General features: G+C 40.4%; 1 protein-coding gene across 1 annotated transcript in view; it reads right to left on the bottom strand.

Annotated features, from left to right (window-relative positions):
• Window positions 1-591: 591 nt before the first annotated feature.
• Window positions 592-20,632, bottom strand: part of KLHL15 (kelch like family member 15) — a 34,303-nt gene continuing 14,262 nt past the window's right edge. Inside the window, exon 3 of the mRNA XM_019529164.1 lies at window positions 592-6,201. Within this exon, the coding sequence (XP_019384709.1) occupies window positions 5,092-6,201 (1,110 nt within the window). The 3' untranslated portion in view covers window positions 592-5,091. The remainder of the gene's footprint in view (window positions 6,202-20,632) is intronic.

Here is a 20,632-nt window from a genome sequence, read left to right as displayed (position 1 = left end):
GAGCAGTATTTAACAATATCACTGGAAACAGAAAGTGGTTTACCCCTAGCTACCAACTCAATTCCAAAGAATAGCTACTTAAATTTTATCATTAAAAATACTGAAAGAGCATATAAACAAACTGAAATTTGGGGGAAAGGGAGTGTCCGTGAAAGCTATGCTTAATAAATCTACTTTATTGCCATCTATTACATTTGCCAAGATTAGATTCCATGAATGTTGTTCCTTTATTTTTATTCAAACTCAGCATTTAACCTCTTATACAAACTGAAATTAAGTTACTAACAACTCCTGAAAAATAACATACCGAGGCAAAAGTAGTCATTAGTGTTTATTTTGAGCATTGTCAGATTGTCTTACAAACATCATTAAAATCTCAAATTGTTGGTTATAAAATACTGGTTAGCTTTTTTTTTTTTTTTTTTTAAATAGCAGATATCTTTTTATTTGTGTTTTTCTTTTTAACTTGTTTTCACACCCCTTGAGGAAGTGTTGCCATCATGATATAACATGTTTCACAAAGTACTGTGGTGCATATAAATGAAAAAGGAGAGAGGAGGAAGAGGAAAAGGAAAGCTGTTTTTTTTTTACGGTTCCAATCTTGCAAACACTTAAGGACAGACTTAATTTTACATGTGAACATATGCCTTGTTTTAAATGGTTAACATACTTTTTAATTTTACATCTGTGGGATTACTCTCATATGTAAAATTAAGTAAGTGTTCATGGAACGTGGGACCAATTTTACTACTTTTGTTTTGTTGGGAGGTAAGGAGAAGGGAAAGGGGAGAGATAATCTCTCAATAAAGACAGAATATTTCTGTAAATTAAAATGTTACTTAAAATTTATCTTTTTCCTCATTCACAAAAGGAAGGTAAGGTTTATAGTTTCCTGTTTTAAGAAGAATAGCTGGAACCCCCAACACCCTCACTCTGTGAAGTAGTAGTCATAGTCTAAAGTGAGATGAATATATGTATATATTTGATTTCTATTTTAAAATTAATTTAATCAATTTTTGCTAAATTTTATCCTTTGCTTTTGGTGAAGGATGAAAAATGGCTGAACACATTAGGGCCCACAGACAGTATTAAGGTTACAAACCACCCGAGCTTAGAAACTGACTGCTGTAAGATCACAGAAAGCCAAGCTCCCAAGTGTTCTAACAGTATTAAGCATAAGGAAATAGGCTGTAAGTCTAATTTTAAATTTCCACAGGCTAACAGTGCTTTCTAAATGATAGCTGCCTCCTTCTGCTATATCGACTATTGCCCCCTTCCTGCATGTTACAGTAATGACCAAAGGCTGAAAATTTGGCCACTTTGACACCTAAAATGAAAACTGAGCTGCTTCTGTAAATCTGTTCCACAAAACCTTAACTGGCAAGGTACTGATCATCCAGAGCTCCAGATGAAAACTCCTGAAGTACTCAGCATTCAAGGGAACAGGATTCCCCACCCCTGGAATCAGGAGGGCAAATTACATGCCTTAGACATGGAGACTATGAATTAATTGAGAAATATATAGGTTGGCCTTTTACTCCCAGTGGCCTTTATTTTTAAACACAGAGGCATTTTAGACAGCAAGCAGGTTATGTGCTGGGTTTCAAAAGTAGTGTTACATGCAATCAGACTTTCTTGGCACTGCAAAGAAAAATGTAGGGGCAAGGGTAAAGATAAAACAAGCAGATTTACTAACCAAGGGTAAGACTTACCTGTTGCCTACAGAACTAAAGGCATTGAAATGGTACAAAACCTACAATAAATTAATAACCAGACTCAAAAGATCCTGATAGGGGGGACAGAATTTTTGATTAGCCAGCCCTGAATTTTAAAAAAAAAACTGACTAGGTTATTTGGAGTAAGAGTACTAACAGTAATTAACAGAATGTTTCACCAGGAAAAGAAGACTTCTGAGCTATACCATAAATGTAATAAAAATAAATCCTTTTCAAAAGCTACATAATTAAAAAAAAAAAAAAAGAAGATGCGAGTTAATTACATATTTCATGTTTGAAATAAGCATGGTAAAATACAACAAAACAGTCTTACATATTCCATCCATTCTGAAATCTAGCAGTTCTAGTCATTCCTAATGCTCAGATAGTTACAGCCAGCACCTTAGTTGAGACAATTTCAGTGAAGCTGAAACCAAAGTAGTTCAAGTTAGGATTTTACAGGATTAGTTTTACTAGCCTTGAGCAGAATATTCAAAATGTGGTGCCTCAAGTTAAGTCTGGATTTAATTAAAACACATCACCTACATACATGCTCTGGTTTTTAAAAGTGAATTCTCTTCCAACTGTAGTGGGTACTGATGACTTTTCAGGACTCCACAGGATCTGGCTACTTAAGCAAGTGCTTAAACACAGACTCAGGAACATAACCCTATATATCCATTCAACAACCTTGGCCATTTCTCTTTATTCTAATATACTGGACTCACAAAAAGACCAAATTTCTAGAACCACACCAATTCCCCGGATCACCCCAAGATGAACAGGGTGAAGTCAGCCATATTATTCAAAGGGACTATACATTAAGGGATTGTACAAGCCTAATTAGGAAGCAGAATTATTCTTTGCTACTTAATATATTTAACATGTTAGGAAATGACCTAATTATAGCAGGAGCAAGAACCAGGGGAAAATATGAGATAACATTTCTTGAGCCCTGATTCTTCAATCAGATGAATGTAGGCACCTGCATATAAGCTTAGAGCCTTATTGATACCAGTGGACCTTTACACCCGAGCATAAATTTCATGGAAAGATGGGAGCTTTGATATATGCCAGAAAAAATATTTTTGAGAAAAACAACTTACAACTCACATTTTGGAAACTGGAAAATACCGGATAACAAAAAGCAGACATTTACATTTAATTTTAGGCCTTAGTCTATATTGGAAGACTGGATGTCAACATTTGGTCCAGCCAAAGGTTGGCTTAGACAACTTTTAACATTGCAACTATAGTTGTGTATCCTCTTTCTTTCAATAAAATACTATAGAAATAATTCTATTTTGTAGAATCAGTGCAAATTAAAAAATAAAGTAAAATCCGCAGATTTGCCATGCCATATCCTCACATATCTTAAACTGAAAGCTTGGAAAAAATATTATTACAAGGAAACAAAAGATAACATTAAAGGTTAGCATAGTACCTGTCACAAAATAGGTTTATTTCCATTAGCCAGTTCTAATTTAGTCTAGCCAAATAAATTAGTTGCGTTTTACCACAGTAAATTTGGGGTGTATTTGGTCCCTTGTAAGTGCATTGCTTTGAACTCCCTGAGTACTGTACATTCCTTTTCTACAGTGACTTCTGGTTGGGAGATGCTAAAATAAAAATTAATTCTCAACCATTATACTCACTATCTTCTAAAATCTACTGCATACATGAAGCACACAAACATAATACTTCACAAGTTATGCAGGTGTTTAATCTCAGCAGTTTGCACCTGTATATCTGAGGTTGATGTCAGCCTTGAACTTCTCAGGGCCAATATTTTTCCTCTTGATTCTAGATGCTCATTTCACACGAGCACAGATGAATTAGGATTTGAACTTTTTAACCGTGTTTATACTTGTGGATATTCTCACCCATCTGTCAGCAAAAATCAAACAAGTTAAAAAAGTGCTACAACATGCTGCAGTTACTTAGGCTCCTCTGAATCACAAATCTCAATTCAGGGGAGATAAAGTCAGTATCTACAGTTTTGTGGACTGGCTTGTAAAAAGGATCAGAAATGGTACATGGTGTCCAATTACCAAACTCTCTATGTTTTAAAAACATGATAGTTCATGTCAGTTGACAACTGGGACCAGAAAGAAAAAAAAGATGTTGTTGCTTCAATACCATTACAAGCAATGCCATTGTTAAGAATAAGTTATACTACACTCAGTTCTGAAAATAACTGGACATTAATGCAGGATTGTTCATGCTTACTAACACATCTCTGATTTCTATTAAAAATGGGCAATGTTCAAAATTGAAGGACTGAAACTTGAGTAAGACATTTATCTTTTAAAAATAACTTATAAAATGTCAAATCGTTAACAGCTCATTATGCATCATTATTATAAAGATTTTATATGTGACTGAATCACTTAGTATATACTAAAGATAAGCTACTTTGATACCAAACGAGGCCTCCAGTAATTTAAGAATTTTGTCAATATTTAATTCATTAAAGGATACTACTATATCTAAAATTCACCAGATATGGCTGAATCTGTGCACTAGTTAAAACAGAATATCCTACCTGCACATAAAAAGATGCATTATATATAGATCTTAAAAGTGTATGCGTGTGTGTATATATTTTACGCACCAACAAACACAATGCAGACGATAGAAGGCAGCATAGAAAGAGTGTTTTAAGTATAAAAAATGTTTCATTTTCAATTTAGTAGAAAAATGTATCATTTGCATTTTGACAGACTTACTGGTACTGCTACACAAAACCAGAAAAAGCCATGCAAAAAGTTTAAGACCATTTTTAAATGTATTTATGGAGGAAAAAATGATAATGTCTAACTGGACTGCAAATAGTCAAATGGTGGGAAAATGGTTAAAGACAGCTTACATGAACAAAATGAGAGTATTTTCACTGCTTTTTAAGTTACGTCTTTCCCTTGTAAGCCTGCTGTATATCCTATTTTGACACTTTATAAAATAAGAAAATAAAAACGCATAATATCTATCCTCGCCCTGTCCCCCTTCCCATAAATGGCTCACTATAGTCAATTGGTTCCAGAAGCATGATTCTGTGATGGCCATCAAACAGAACAAACTTATTGCATGGGCATAAAAGGCCACAAAGAAAGAGGAAGAAAAAGTAAGCACATTGAAAAATAGATTTTTCTCCTTTCCCCCTACATAGGCTAATGATGTAGGTTTAAAAAACAAACCTTTCACAATACCAGACCAGTTATTAGCATTTCTAATCCACGTGGTAGATGCTTTTCCTGTATACCCCATTTCTCTATGCACTTAATACATGTTTACAAATGAATGTCTTCAAAGGATTTAAATATGCTTCAATTCCCTGTCAAATAAAGAATAATTTTGTATTGGGCTTTTTTGCTTTGTTTTAGCTGCAACGTCTAACATGCTCCAGTACATATTCAGGAAAGTGCAAGCTGCACACTTGTAAGCCATCCAGCTTGCAGGGCATCCGGGGGTATTCATCTTCTTTCCATTTGTTTTCCTCTGGATCAAAGGTGAGAATCGAATCACTGTAATGACCATTGTAACAGAGGCCTCCAAGAACCATTATCTGTTTGTCCAAAACAGCTACGCCATGACCACTCCGACCAATTGGCATAGAAGCCAAAATAGTCCACTGATCAGTGTCTGGATCATAAACCTCTGTAGAGGGACACCCCTGAGACTCAAAAGAGGCCCTCAGGATCACACAGACACCACCAAAGACATACAGCTTACCATTATAGGAAATCATTTTGTGAAAGCACCTTGCATAATTCATTTTGCATTTGTTCTCCCAACAGTTAGTGACCACTTGAGTTCTCCTTGTTCGCTGTTCCACCGTCCCTTCCTTACTTGGGTCAAACACACACACTTGTTTAGAAGTTGAAGATGATGTAATTCCACCAGTGATGTACAATTTGTTAGTCAGCACAGTTCCTTCATGTCCGTATTTATTGACTGGATAGGGATCCACAAATTCCCACTTGTCTTCAGTGATATCATACCGCTCAGTTGAATAAAATGTTTCATCCCTGGTTCGCCCAGCCACTGCATAAATGTATCTCCCAATAACGCCAACAGCAAACTCTGAACGTGGAACAGACATGTCTGCCATTCGCAACCAAGAATTTTGTCTTGGGTCATATCTAAATACTTTGGATGAAGCATGAAACTCACCATCTGGCCCCAGTTCTTCCCCGCCTAACAAGAACACAAAGTTATTGACAATAGCAAGACAGTCTGGTCGCAAAGGTACTTGAGGACCTTCTAGCTCCCACCAGACCCTTGGTTTGTGCAAGAGAAGAATTTTGCTATTTACCATACTGTGTCCTATCATTCCTCTAAATACTGCAGTCTGCGGTTTGGCAGAACGAATTCTGTTGGATTTCATTTCCATCAAAGGCTGTTGGTGAGCATTATGAAAGTAATTCATGGCTTGGTCAACCTCGTGTCGCAGCTGCCGGGAGTATCGATAAAATTCTGATGTTTTTACCTAAGGATACATTTAAAAAATATTAAAATGTTGACCACAGATATACAACAACATGTAGAGCAATCTAATGATTAAATTAATAACACATTATAATGCATAATTTTATTCAGGTAAACCTTGAGAACAATTGCATTCAAGTACTAGAACACTTAAACTTTATAAACCACATACATAAAATGTTTGCAGAGGCAACATCTTTTTTCCTGCTTATCAAATTATGATTGAAACATAACAACTAACGTTTTCAAACTCAGTACCTACACAACAGATCCAACAGAGGGCTTAGAAAACTAAAGCAGGATGCAAGAAGCAAAATCTGTATCCAAAATTGCAATCCAAAACCTCCCCAATCACTGGAGTCTAACATAGAAGTGTCTGAACTGAAGAAGTAACTCCCTTTTTTATTTGAAAATGTGTATTTCTCAACTTTGTTTGGAGTCTGACCACAACCCCAGTCTGAGTAGTTTGGTGCCCATCCTCCATCCAAACCCAATTAGGGTCCAGAAACTAGGCATTTCTCCACCTAAATGCCATGACAGGCCCTATCTGATAGATGTGCTTCAAGAATAGTTGCACACAAACGATATTAGTCTCCCTACAATAAATTGAGTCTACTTCTAAAGCATGGCTGGAAGAGAACAAGGTGCTTAAAAGTCCTAATAGCCTAAAAGTGAGCTTACTCATACAGAGGACCTGAGTTCAGGTCCTCACCTAGCCCCTGGAGGTTTAAATTACATCTCCCACCTCCGAAGTATGCTTATCTTGCTGGGATCCTATGACCCCAGCTGACTTCCTGCCCTTTGGGCAGGGGGCTGGACTCGATCTCCCGAGGTCCCTTCCAGCCCTAATGTCTATGAAATCTATGAAAGTAGAGTATCCTAAGCACCAAGCTAGGGTACTCTTCCCCCTTTCCTGTTGAAGATGTGCTGTAATAGAACAAAGAATTCAAAATCTGAGGATCTAAAAAGGGCAAACACCAGAGGGACGTGGCCTGTTCACCCTAGCTGTTCTGGCACACACCTGGAAGGGAAGAGTCTTGGATTTGGGTCTATGCTACAAGGGCTGATTCTGTACTTCCTGTTAAGAAGTCAATGGATAATAAGAGTCATGAAACTCCCAGGATTCCCACTTTTGTAGTTTTTAATCTAATAACTATTTAATAAATAAATACAGAAAAGAGCCCAAAACAAACCTTGGAGCACAGACCCAGGATTTTCCCTCCCCAACCTTCCAGGAAAGTGGCTTAACCACCAGCTTTGTATCAGTATGTCACCTTTTGTGCTTCGACTATGAATCTTGAACTCTGCTGCAAATTTTAAACAGGAAGGTCAGGGAGCACCAACATCCTAATCAGCCAACAGGCAATTAGGGCATTCCCCTGTGAGGTGGAAGATGTGGTTTGGAACTTCCTTAGACTCAGCAGGTACTAAACAAATCTCAGATCCTGGACAACTGTTCTACGCACTAGACTCTCTTATAGAAGTGGGCACCAGCCTTGAGTTCCAGGCTCTGGATCCCAAATGGACGAAAGCACCTTCCTGTGACCTTGAGTGTGGACGTTAAGCTCTAGGGACTGGAGATATGTTAGACACAATCTTTACCTCACCATTTCCTATTAGCTAGTTCTAAGTAGCTTCCCAAAGCTAGAGATCCTGAATGGAGCCTAGGTGGCTAGCACCGGGTTCTGGATTTCATTTCAAAGATTACTTGCCAAACATTTAGCACTCAAATCCTTTTTCAGGTATGGTCTTAAAGCCATCACTTGCGCACCTAAATAAAATAAAATTACTTTAAAAAAAAAAAAAATCTGAGTATCTTCAAGTGGAACTGTGGCTGCTCCACTCCTCTAAAAATAGTCCACTTCTAACATAGTGCATAGTTCACCGCTTGCACGAATCCAGGATCTGAGCTCACCAAGCACCAATACTCAATTGCTCAATTGAGTCTGCTGGACTGTACTAATTAACGTTCTAGCAACCTCTGCATCATGTATATTCAGTGTTTCCCTGTGCTTCAAAATGGGGGTGGAGGTGTTTTAACTAAAGCTCATTGAACAAGCTTTAATTAAGGTGCCCTTGCTGTCATTTTAAAATGCAGGACACCAAATACATGTGAGACTGTAGGCACTTTAGTTAAAGTGGCTCTTGGAGCTGATCTAAATAAAGCTCCCTCCCTTCACCCCAGAGCACATGTAAAGATGCCCCCTGTGTATGCGACACAGTCCAAAGGGGTGCGGCCATGCCTCTCTCGTGGTAATGTACCGCCTCACCCTCCTGGTTCTCATTTTCCATTGTCTCCTATATAAAATAATGGTTATAGGTACTACCAAGCAGTGCTGTATTTCCAGTCTCATCAGAAAGGCAGAAAACTTGTGTCATTATTGGTGCATGTTACATGAAAAAGAATTTGGAAGCAAAGATTCTTATACCTTGAGGACATTGTGGGTGTTTATTCCAAAACCAAACTGTGCTTACATTCACGTTCTATTAGCTTTCTATTACTCATCTCTCTGCCTTGCAAAATAGATAGGAAATGCTGGCACAAAGGGAAAAATTCCAACCCCCGGCCAGCCTGTATGTGAGTGTTTCCCGAACTTTTGATACCTTGGGCACACTTTCTTCTGGATTAGAACTGATCACACACATCACTCTTACACCTAAAAAGGTGCACACGCACGCACACACACTTTTATAACAGATAATATATTCCATTCCCCTGCCAAAGGAAATCATACCAGTGCTGAGATGTACTGCTAAAAATAACACCGTAACTTTTCTGAATTTTGCAGCACCCCAGCTGAAAATCGCCAAGATGGACCTAAATTCAGAAACAATGTGGAGGGGGCCTCTAAGGCTAAAAGAAGTTGAGAATCACTGATCCAGCTGGTGCCACTTAAGGGTGGCAGGGACAGGCCCTCACTCTGTTTTGTTCTGCTCTTTCCACTGTCTCGGGGCAGGTGAGAGGTGTCCTGGGGATGGTTGTTTGCTTCTATGGGGTCTCACATGCGTCTCAACAGTGGAGGCCTGCTCCTGAGGCATAGACAAGGTTCAGGAGGAGGCAGACAGTGTGGAGGGGAGGAGCTGGACTGCAACTATGCACCTGCCCACCTCGTGCTCAGCAGCATGCTGCTGGGACAGATGGCAAAACTGGCACACTGGTTGCCTGGGGGACAGGAAAAAGTTTGGTAAGCAGCAGAGGTGCACCAATAAGAGATTTTTTGGCCCAATACTGATAGCTGATTTTTAAGGAGACATATTGGCCGATATCGAGAAGGTCTCCAAAATGGCAAATCTACTGACTGCACACCCCTGATGAGGAACATCTTTGAAGTGCTTCCTTTTGCAGCACTTCCTGAAATGTCGGTAGACTCCAGTAGAGGATGAGAGGTCAATCAATTTATCCTCTGGTATTCCACGGTGCTCATCCCATAAGTCAGTGTATACTTTTCTGTGCACTCCACCCTCAGGAACTTGTAGAAGGTCTTGAGGACAGCTCAGTACACCGGGGAGCACTCAGTGGCAGTCTGTCTCACTTCTCCCTACTCCCCACCCTGCAGGACAATACAACCACCTATGACACCCCCTAGCTAAAAAGTACTTCTGCTCCAGGGTTTGAAGGAGTTCAATAAAAGGTCAGGCATATCTGTATGGCACTGAAGTAAGTGTTCTGAATTCAAAGCACTTCAAAGGCGCATCTGTCCCTAGCCAACTGATATTAATAGTAGGTATCATTTTTGCCAGTGAATTTTGAAGCAATTTGATGATGTGGCATGAATGGTGAAACAGAATTCCTGTTTGAAAACAGAGAAAAAGAGAAATCAATCAACTGACTACAGACTTACTGTCCCCATTTTACCCTGTCCCTCCAAAACTATATGTCACCCTCTCACCTCCCCTGTCCTCTTGCCACTGTATTTGGGCAAGTCAGGCTGCTTCCTCTTCACTCCTCTGCCTGTCTGGACACAAGCAGGACGAACACCAAGAGCTACAAACAGACACTTGTCTTGTTCTCTGTGCTAATGCCTGACACCACAGTGAGATCTTTGTGTTTTGAGAAGGGCAACTGCAGGGAAAGCCTCACTCAGTCCCTACATATCTGGCAGCTCTAGATTGAGCCATGCTCTGTCATTCTGTGGAGACAATCCATGCCCAGTCCAGTCAGCATAAAGGAGCTATGCAAGAACGAAATATGCTCACTGTATACAGTCTTTGCAGAAAAATGCTGCCAGCCTCTAACAAGCCTCTATTAATTACCGGTATATGCAGATTGTTTTCAGAGGCAAACAGTGGGATTCGCCTGCAAGAGCAGAAGGTGCATGCTTGTACTGACATAAACTTCTTTACCAAATTTCAAGTCTCTAAGGTATAAGAGGTGCAACACACATTTTTAACATGAGCAACATAAGGAAACTTTTATCTAACCTCCTTGTTGAAAACAACTGAACTACTGTTACTGAAATATACTAAAACAGTTAGCTGGAGGCAGATATCCAGCACAGAAAATTTCAGCCTGAATGGGCATGTAATAGAAAGCATTAAGAAATCTCAAATACAGCAGGAAGTACCATCTCTGCCTATAGCAAAACATGGATATATAGCATACACATATTCCCATGATGGTGACACACGTGATAAATTGCACCTTTGATCCCCTTGTCTACACACACCCAAATTCTATCCCAATTTCTAAGCAGTTTAATACAAATTCAGAAGTCAAAGCAATGACAACGAACATTCTCTTTTCCCACCCAAACTTAATGTTTGCTAAAACTAAGAACACTCCAAAGCCACAGAAAAATTTTACAGTAAAATCAGAAATTTATACCGTGAAAGAGGAGAATATCAGTTTCCCAATGATGGACAAAGCACCTGCAAGGCTTATGTTTTAAAGTCTTAATTTTTTTTGGTATAAAGACACTCTCTCAAATGTTTTGAATTTAAAAATAAAATTAAAATACACCCCCCACCCCATTTTTGAACTCTCTTCAAAATGATTTTTCCGTGATTTATACAATGCGTGCAAGATGGATTATAATGCAACAAAGATTGCCAGCACACATTTAGGATAACCTACATAGGAATGGTGAAGCCACAGGTGAACTAAGTGGCTGTTTCGCTAATGGAATCCTTTTACCACAACCATATACGTTATTTTTACATGTGCACTTACTCAAAATACACAGATAAAAACCCACTGAACATGAATGTTGTGCCCATAATGGAAAAAATTAACTTATAAATGCAAACCCGAGAGATGAATGCTACAAAAGGCAAAGAAAATATATAAAACACAAGATTATTTCTGTAGTAATTATTCTTGAAGAACACATCCAAAAAGCTTGTGACTAAAAGTACAGAATGCAGAGGTTATAAAACTTAATTTAATAAAACAAAACTCTATAACTTGGATTCAAGCTCATCATCCTACATAAAGCACTACAAATCCTCTACCACCTACACATAAATATGAAGTTTTACAAAAGTTCAAATATAGGCAAAAATCAAGTATGTAAAAGGTATACCACTTTCAGAAAAATGATAAAAGCTTGTACAGAAGAATATGACACGCTTAAAATTTATACCAAAGAAAGTTCAAAAAATGAAGCAATTTCTCAAAACAATATCAAACAACTTTTACTACTTAAAAGAATGTGAAAAGGGCAAAGAAATGCAAGCTATTTCCCCTGCATTATTCAAACATTCTCTCAGTACTACGTTTCATTTTTTTTAAAGTACATTTTCAGGTAATTTATGCATAATGTGAACTAGCCATTGTCAATAATTTTAAGACACAGCATCAATATTTAATTATCCATGTCAGTATATCTTTCAAGAAACTTGTTATATATTTAATACACATTAACATTAATTTCATAATTAAAACTGGTTAAACTAATGCTTGAATAAATCAACCCCCAGTTTGGGGAGACTTTTTACAAAATGAAAAACAAAAGCTTAAAAAGATACCATTCTGCTCCTTTACTCTAGAAATTCAGTTTTTGTCTTCAGGTTTTTCTTGAAGACTACAGACGACTGGTGGATTAGCAAACTTGCATCAAGATAACATGATGGTGAAACCTAATTTAAGAAAGTAATTTTTTTACTCTGAACAGTTTAAAATTTTAATTTTAATCTATGAGATTGAAATACCTGTCAAACAGTGGAAGAAAACATCAGATGGAAAAAAAGAATACAACACCTAACTCCTTCGCTTGAACCAAGAAAACCCCAAATCTATTGGGAAATGGGAGAAAGAAAAGGGGTATTTCTGGTCCAGAACACAGAATCCTGCTTGTTAATTTTTGTACTGTTCCTCTTATGACATCCCGTACATCAGACAATAGGATCACAGCAAAGATGCCATCTCCCACCTTAATCCTGGGTCTAAGAACCAATGCATTTTATTAGCACTTTTTCCATAAAAACCTCACAGTTACATGTGTAGGGTTGTTTCCTACCATGGAGATTTGAAGAGAAGTAAAAACAACAGTATCAACATTACTTACTATTACTATATTTAAAAAACAGTGGTCGTGTCCAGACTAGTGTGGCCCCACAGTACGTGATGCCACAGACATGTGTGCAGTGCCACATACGGTACATTCAGCTGTTTTGTGGAAAAAAACCTGCACCAAAAAAAAAAAAAAAGCAGACCAGCACATAAGGGGACAGCGTGCACCGCTCAAAACCAGAGCCTGGCCCGAAGGAGTTGCACTGCAGCTGCTGGCAAGTCTCCGAGTGCCAGGATCACTGCTGGATCCCCAGGAGGACCCCAGGGCTCCAGGTAAGGCTGCTGTGGCCAACCTAGTGCTGGACCCAGCCTCCCTTATGCCACCCAGAATAACCTGTCAGCCACCAGAGTGCACATGGCACAGGCATTCCCCCCGGGGACAGCTAGCAGTGGCATAAGTCGCACTGCTACTAGTTGTCCCTGGGGAACCAAATGTCCACACTCATCTGGATGCAGCTGGTGTGTCAGATTAGATACAACCCACAATGATACAAAGATCAGCAGAAATAAAGATACCCAGAAAAAAAACACTGCAACAACTTATAACTCTTCAAGATCCTCTCCAACTCTTACTATTTCTTGCCCGACCCTTATTATTTCTTGATCATATTTTATATGTCACTTATACTGCTAAGTTATACAAGTATCTTGTATAACTAATATAATAAATATGTGGCTATCACTATAAGAACATTATATTTCAGGGTGGGCAACCTATGGGTGGGTCATATCCACCAACTGAATATGGGGTTTCAGTGGCAGAAAGCACCCTCCTTGTCAGGCTACCATGGAGATAAACAATAGCTGAGACTGGGTAGACAAGTGGTAGCAGCAGCAGGGTCCTAGCACCTGACTGTCCACCTCTGACCCACGTGTTATTCTGTCTGCAGCTGGAAAAGGTTGCTCACCCCTGTTTTAGATGGATGGTATACAATCAGAGCTATTCAACTAGCAGTCCACCACACCACATGCGAGGAGTTAACTTGTGGCTCTCGGACTGTGTCACATGCTGTTCCCACATTCCCTCATTGCTTTGGCTGCAGAAGCAGGTGGGAGGCAGAGAAGTGGGGCACAGCCTACATTGCTGGGACAGCCTGCAACCCAAGGTACTTTAGCAACTCCAGGAAGCTGCAGGTGGACTCGGCGTACCAATGTGACATGCAGCAGGACAGAAGGGGGAAGTCCTCACATGCCCCGCGCAGCAGTAGGGAGGTAGCGGTCATGCATGATGCTTTATGTCATGATTATGCTTTCTAAATCAAATGAACCAATCACACTGAGAGAAAAGTATGAGTACTGGAAATAAAAACAGGAAAAGAGAAACCCTTTAATATAGGCACCGATGGACTGAAAAATATGATCAAAAAAGGGGAAAAAAAAGATAAGAGTTATAGAGTTGGCCATATGCACACTATAGAGAAGAGGAGACAACGAGGACAGACTTTTGGAAGAACATGCATCTAGGCCAGCAGTCCTCAGTCTGTTTCTACTCAAGGTACCCCTCTAATTTGTCTGATTTTAGTTAACACCCATTTCAAAACCTAAATGTCATTCCTTTTTGACTACAGACATATTAGAGCAATTCTTCCATTGCAAAGAACTCAGAAAGACTACAGCAGGTCAGAATGGTCTTGATGCTATAGATTCCTATTTTAAATCTCTGCATCTGATGAAGAAAGCTTATGGATTTCTAAATTACTTAGTCCCTAAAGTGCCACTCTGACCTGTCTTCTCCAGGGGTTTACTTTAGAAACTGTGCAGGGGTTTGCATACCTAACCGTGCTAATATTGCATACCATCCCACAGTACCCTCAAAAGGATTATGTGGCACCCCAGTTGAGAATTACTGATCTAGGCAATGCCTTAAAAGGAAAAAATGACCAATACAGAAAGCTGATTTTTTAAATATTTTGTAAGCCATTCAAGAAAGGGAAGCAACATTATAAAAATCTCCCAATTCAGCAAGGTTCTAACGTGCACACAAAATTAAGCTATACATGAGCTTATGGATCTTGGCAGATATGGGCCCATGTCACCTTATCAAACCTTGAGAATTTTCCCTAGGGGATTACAAGGACATCTTACTCACCACTCCTGCACCACCCATCAATACACTAAACCCAGTTCCCTTTTTCACAGATGCAGCAGAACTATAAAGGACAGCCTCCTCCTCATCCTTCTCCCAGATAATATCACAAAAAGCAAGTTTCCCAACTCTTCTTCCTACTCCCTTTCTTGTGAATTGCCATAGTAAGTCTGTATTCCATTCTTTCCATTTGGATCCTCAATACCCTGAACCATCACAATTCTCAGCAAAAAAACTGCTTTCCAAAATAAACAGTTTTGAATCACTGTCCTAACACAAACATTTTCTCCCATATTGCATTTCACGTTTAGTAGGTACAGGTGATTCCCGATTTTCAAACAGCACTATTTTAAATAAGTATTTTAAAAGAACCAAGCACAAGCTCTAAAGTGATATTTATTTCCTTAACCAGCAACAGCAAGTTTGACCCAAAACCCAAAAAGGCAGAACTCAGGAAGCAATAATTTATACTATGGCTTTTAAATAGGAAACCAAACTCACCTACAAGAGACAAGATTTGTATCACCTTCATTATTCTTCCCTTACCAAAACATTTCTACAAAAGAGGAACGGCAATAGAACTGACCACAACAGAAACATGCCTTTTACATAAACAAGACTCTCTATGTGCCTCTGTTGAAAACAAATGCGGAAACATCTGTTGCTATATTTCTGGGTGACAGGATTGCTTCTCTTTTTTTTTTATTGTGGAAACAGCTTTCAAATACCTCATGATGAGATTGCTGCTGAACTACCCAAATTATTCAGTGCCAAACATTTGTATACCTATAACCAGCATATTAAAAAATCTGATTTGAAATAGATTCAGCATTAAATGTCATTACTTAATCTTCAAAATAATCCTCTCCCCATCTCATCTTGCATGCAAACAGTAGCAACTTTATGACTGAGGGAAGGGGTAGATACTTCCCATCACTTTTTCAACCCCAAATGACTGAGGAATCTAATGAAAACCCAGAAGACGAGCAAATTAGAATATTTCCATGACGTGTAAGCAATAATGCTTATGTATCATTCTGTCTCATGAGTTCAGAGATTATCTTTTACCATTTTACACAAAGAAACTCATCTAAGGACACATAGCAAACCTGTGACTGAGGCAGAAATGAACCTGGATCCCCTGACTGAACCAAAAACCATGCACAAATTTAGTATCCCCATAATTTACTGAAAGCTTTATTCCTTCAGCCAAGAAAACTGATGCAATACAAATGCTCAAACTGGATGGCCCAACAGATCTTTTGCAATTTTACATCTATGGGGTTTTCTGCAATATAGCCATAGCAAAAATCACGACAGGGAATTTACGTACATGGAAATACACCACAATTTTGTAGTTTGTTAATTTTTGAATTTATATCCTATTCAATACAATCACTTTCTGGACTCTTCAGGAGCAGAGGGTAACCATAAGGGGCAGAGAGGGAGCAGTAACAATGCTCATTAAAAAGCTAGGTGACTGTGGCGTTGGTGCCTACACAGTCAGATGAATTGCAAATTGGCTGAAGGGTCGTACTCAGAGAGTGGTGGTGGATGGGTCATTTTCGACCTGGAGAGAAGTGGGTAGTGGAGTCCCCCAGGTCTCAGTCCTTGGTCCCGCACTGTTCAGTTTCTTTACTAGCGACCTGGACAATGGGGTGAAGAGCAGCCTGTTTAAATTCGCAGATGACACTAAGATTTGGGGTGATGTGGGCACACTAGAAGGGAAGGACAGATTACAACAGGACCTGGACAGGTTACAGGGGTAGGCAAATGAGAATAGGATGGGATTCAATACTGACAAGTCCAGGGTGCTGCACTTGGGCAGTAGGAACCAGCAGCATACCTATATGCTGGGGAACTCCCTTCTCGAAAGCACGGTGGCAAAAAGAGATCTTGGAGTCATCACCGATTCCAAGATGAACATAAGCCAACAATGCGAGAACACTGTCAGTAGGCCTAACCATACCCTGTTGTGCATCCACAGATGCATCACAAGCAGGGCCAAGGAGGTGATCCTCCCCCTCTGTGTGACACTGGTCAGGTGCAGCCGGAGTACTGTGTCCAGTTCTGGGCGCCACACTTCAGGACAACATTGAGAAGGTTCAAAGGAGGGACATTCACATGATCCAGGGACAGCAGGGCACACCCTATAAGGAGAGGCTACAGGACCTTAACCTGTTCAGTCTTAGCAAGAGAAGGCTGAGGGGGGACCTGGTAGCTGTCTATAAACTTACTAGGGGGGACCAGCGGGGTTTGGGAGAGACCTTGTTCCCCCAAGCGCCTCCTGGAATAACAAGGAATAAGGGCCATAAGTTGTTGGAGAGTAGGTTTAGGCTAAACTTTAGACGGCACTACTGCAATCAGGGCGGCTAGGATCTGGAACCAACTTCCAAGGGAAGTGGTGATGGCTCCTACCCCGGGGGTCTTTAAGAGGACGCTCGACATATACCTGGCTGGGATCATTTGAGCTCAGTTCTCTCTCCTGCCCAGGGCAGGGGGTCAGACGAGAAGATCTACAAGGTCCCTTCCGACCCTACATCTATGAATCTATGAATGAAGATGCGGTCTCCAACAGCCCTAGTGAAGCTTCTCACTGCTCAGCCCCAACACAAGCAGAGGTAAAGCGCTCCAGCTCAGCAAGCAAGGCCTGGCCTGTGGGGAATGTTGCCAACGCCTACTATAACCACATCAGCTGGAGTTGGCTATGAATAAGTTAAGGCTGGTAATCAGAAGGTGCTTTCTATAATGAGAGAGAAAGAGGAAGAGGAGGAGGGGTGTCCTGGAACAACCTTCCAGTAAGAGTCTTATCCAATCCTTTTCTTGCATCTTTATCAGGTGAGTAAGTGGCAGAGGTTAATCATTGATGACTAATGTTCAGTACTGAATGTGTAACAAAAGGTCCCACCTTTGCCTTACAGCTGCCAAAACCAGGCTTGTTGGGGGAGCCTGTAATCTGGCACCCTCAAAGTATACTTAAGGTAAGTCCACCTTCTTGTAACTATCAACAGTTGTACAAATGGTACAACTTCTCCCAGGATCTTCATTTTCTTTAGTCTCTTGTTTTACATATCTAAATATCCAGTGAAGACATCCACACTGAATGCAGTTTAACTTTCTCTCTCTTCCATGACTCCATTCCACACACACGAATGTTTTGTACACTGTTACTAAATTTATGCTTTTAGCACTAATGGCATTAGCCTTCCATACTACAATCAACTTTCAAAAGTAGCATTTGCCATTTAAGTACTTGCATCACAGATGAAGTCACGAGTGTTATGCAAGGTGCTGCTTAAGTAAACTTAACAGTATTCAAGACTACAACCTCTAGAATCATCTGCTATCATACTGATTTCTGTAACCTCTGTTTTGCAAGTTGTTGATTGAAACCTAGCTGTTCAACAACTCCGATTAGGCCAATCCACCTATTTATGTATTTTCATGATTGTCCATTGTACTAGACTGTAGTTGCAACTAAAGCTGACCCACTAACCTTTCCATAGAGTTCTCATAACCCCATCCAACTAGCATCTCTATCAACACAGACCAGTAAAGTTCAGTCTCTGGCCCACAGACCAAATCCCGCCTGGAGATCCATGTCATCTGGCCCATATGGCTCCCCACAAGTCCAGAAATCTTGTCTTGAGCGAATGGTGGCAGTGTTAATTGTTGGAGCTTTCCCAATCACGGCAATTAACACTGTCACTGTCCTAGACCTGTGGGAGGCCCTGTGGACCAGATGACATGGCCCCGTGCATAGGGCTGTGCCACAGCTAGATCCAGCATGTGGGGCCAGACCAGTACATATAATTACACCCATGGACTGACCCTGAGCACCAGCCCCAAGCTAGATCAGGCTTGCAGACTGACCCCAAGCCATCCATCCAGCCCATGGCCCTGGAAGGCTGAGCACCACTGAATTAGACTCAATGAATGTTTTACCAGTTTGCCTACAGAATCTTTTATGGTTCCACTCAGAAGCAAAATGACTTTGCTTCCTTCAGAAGTTGACCATCATTTTCTTGTTTGGTCTGATACAATCAAATCCTAGCCATCTAGACTCACACCAAGATTGTAAATACTCTTTTAATTTTTCATTTCCCTTATAACTTCAGCTGACTTCCACCTTGTAGCATTCGTCTGTACATCCTAGAATCCTATCTAGAACATGGAGGGGACCTTGAGCAACTGATCTAAGGATCTGAGATTAAGCTCAACAAAATCTTTTCTTTGTTTTTAGAAAGAGAGCAGTTTCTCAGGAAATGAACCGGCCAACGCATATCCACCCCCTTCCCAAAACCTAGAGGACCTAGAAATTAGTTTTTGTATGGCCTCTACTCAACTTGCCCAAGATGGGTATCCCTAGCAAGATTAAAGTTTGTATCAATGTATCTCACTAGGTCAGAGCCTCCAAAAATAAGTGCAGAGTACTGCACCTGGGGAGAAAGAATCACCAACACACATACAGATTGGGAAATGACACTAAGCAGTACAGCAGCAGAAAGGGATCTTGGGGTCATAGTTGACTCAAAGATGAACCTGAGTTGACAATGTGACAAAGTGGTCAAAAGAGCTAACCACACTCTATCATGCATTAACAGGTACATCACAAACAGGTCTCAGGAGGTGATAATTCCCCTCTATGCGGCACTGGTAAAGCCACAGCTGGAGTACTGCATCTGGTTTTGGGCACCGCACTTCAAGAGGGATGCGGATAACTTTGAGTGGGTTCATAGTAGGGCCACTTACATGGTTAGGGACCTGCAAGAAAGGTCCTATGAGGACAGACTGTGGGACCTGGATCTCTTCAGCCTCTGTAAGAGAAGGCTGAAAGGGGATCTGATGGCCATCTACAAATTTGTTGGGGGGGGGGGGGCAGCAAGGTATAGGAGATACTCCACTTACCAAGGCACCCTACGGAGTTACTAGAAACAAGGCCCACAAACTGACAGAGAGCAGATTCAGACTGGACATTAGGAAGAACTTCTTTGCAGTAAGTGTTACCAAAGTCTGGAATGGGCTTCCAAGGGAGGTGGTGCTCTCCCCTACCTTGGAGGTCTTTAAAAGGAGACTCAATAAACACCTGGCTGGGGTCATCTGACCCCAGCACTCCTTCCTGCCCAGGGCAGGGGGTCAGACTTGATGATATACTGAGGTCCCTTGCAACCCTAAAAATGTATTAAATCTATGAAATGCAAGCAGCCCCACCCTGATGAGATTCTAGTTGCAATAGTGACCATAAAACAGGAGTAGCAAGAGCAAAAAAAAAATCTAATTTTTGGACAGTTTGACCAGTTTACGAGAACAGTTATATGCCACAGTTGCCTATAATAGCAGGGGATGGGCCCACTGAGCCTTCCAGGCATATGTCCCATGGTTCAATTTACAGTATTGTACCACCCTTTCTTCCTCCAAGATCTAGAGAACTATGGACACAGTCCAAAGAAATAAAACAACACAAAATAGATGAAGCAATTAATAAGTAAGTTAAATGTTTGCCACCCCCCAGGTCAATTTTCTTTTACTTTACTTTTCAGCCACAATTCCATTTACACATCTTGTGTTTCACCTACATTCCTTTTGGGGGTTGTTTATTTATTTATTTATTTTTTATGACCAGGGGAGTCAAACTCACTTGCACCCCAGACCAAATCCAAACTGTGGGGCTCCTTGTGGGCTGGATCCAAACCACAGGGAGCCTCCCAGGACATATATGGGCCCAGCAACAGGGCAAGTGGAAGTGGTTAATGCAGCTGTTACTCACCCCTTCACCACTCACCCATCAGAGCTCCATCACTGGAAATTTGGAAGCAGGTCCTGCTGCCACTCACT

Source organism: Crocodylus porosus, unplaced genomic scaffold, assembly GCF_001723895.1.
Source record: "Crocodylus porosus isolate Cpor-Errol unplaced genomic scaffold, CroPor_comp1, whole genome shotgun sequence".
Taxonomy (NCBI): domain Eukaryota; kingdom Metazoa; phylum Chordata; order Crocodylia; family Crocodylidae; genus Crocodylus; species Crocodylus porosus.
Note: the sequence above shows the minus strand (reverse complement) of the source record. Positions and strands in the feature narration are given on the sequence as shown.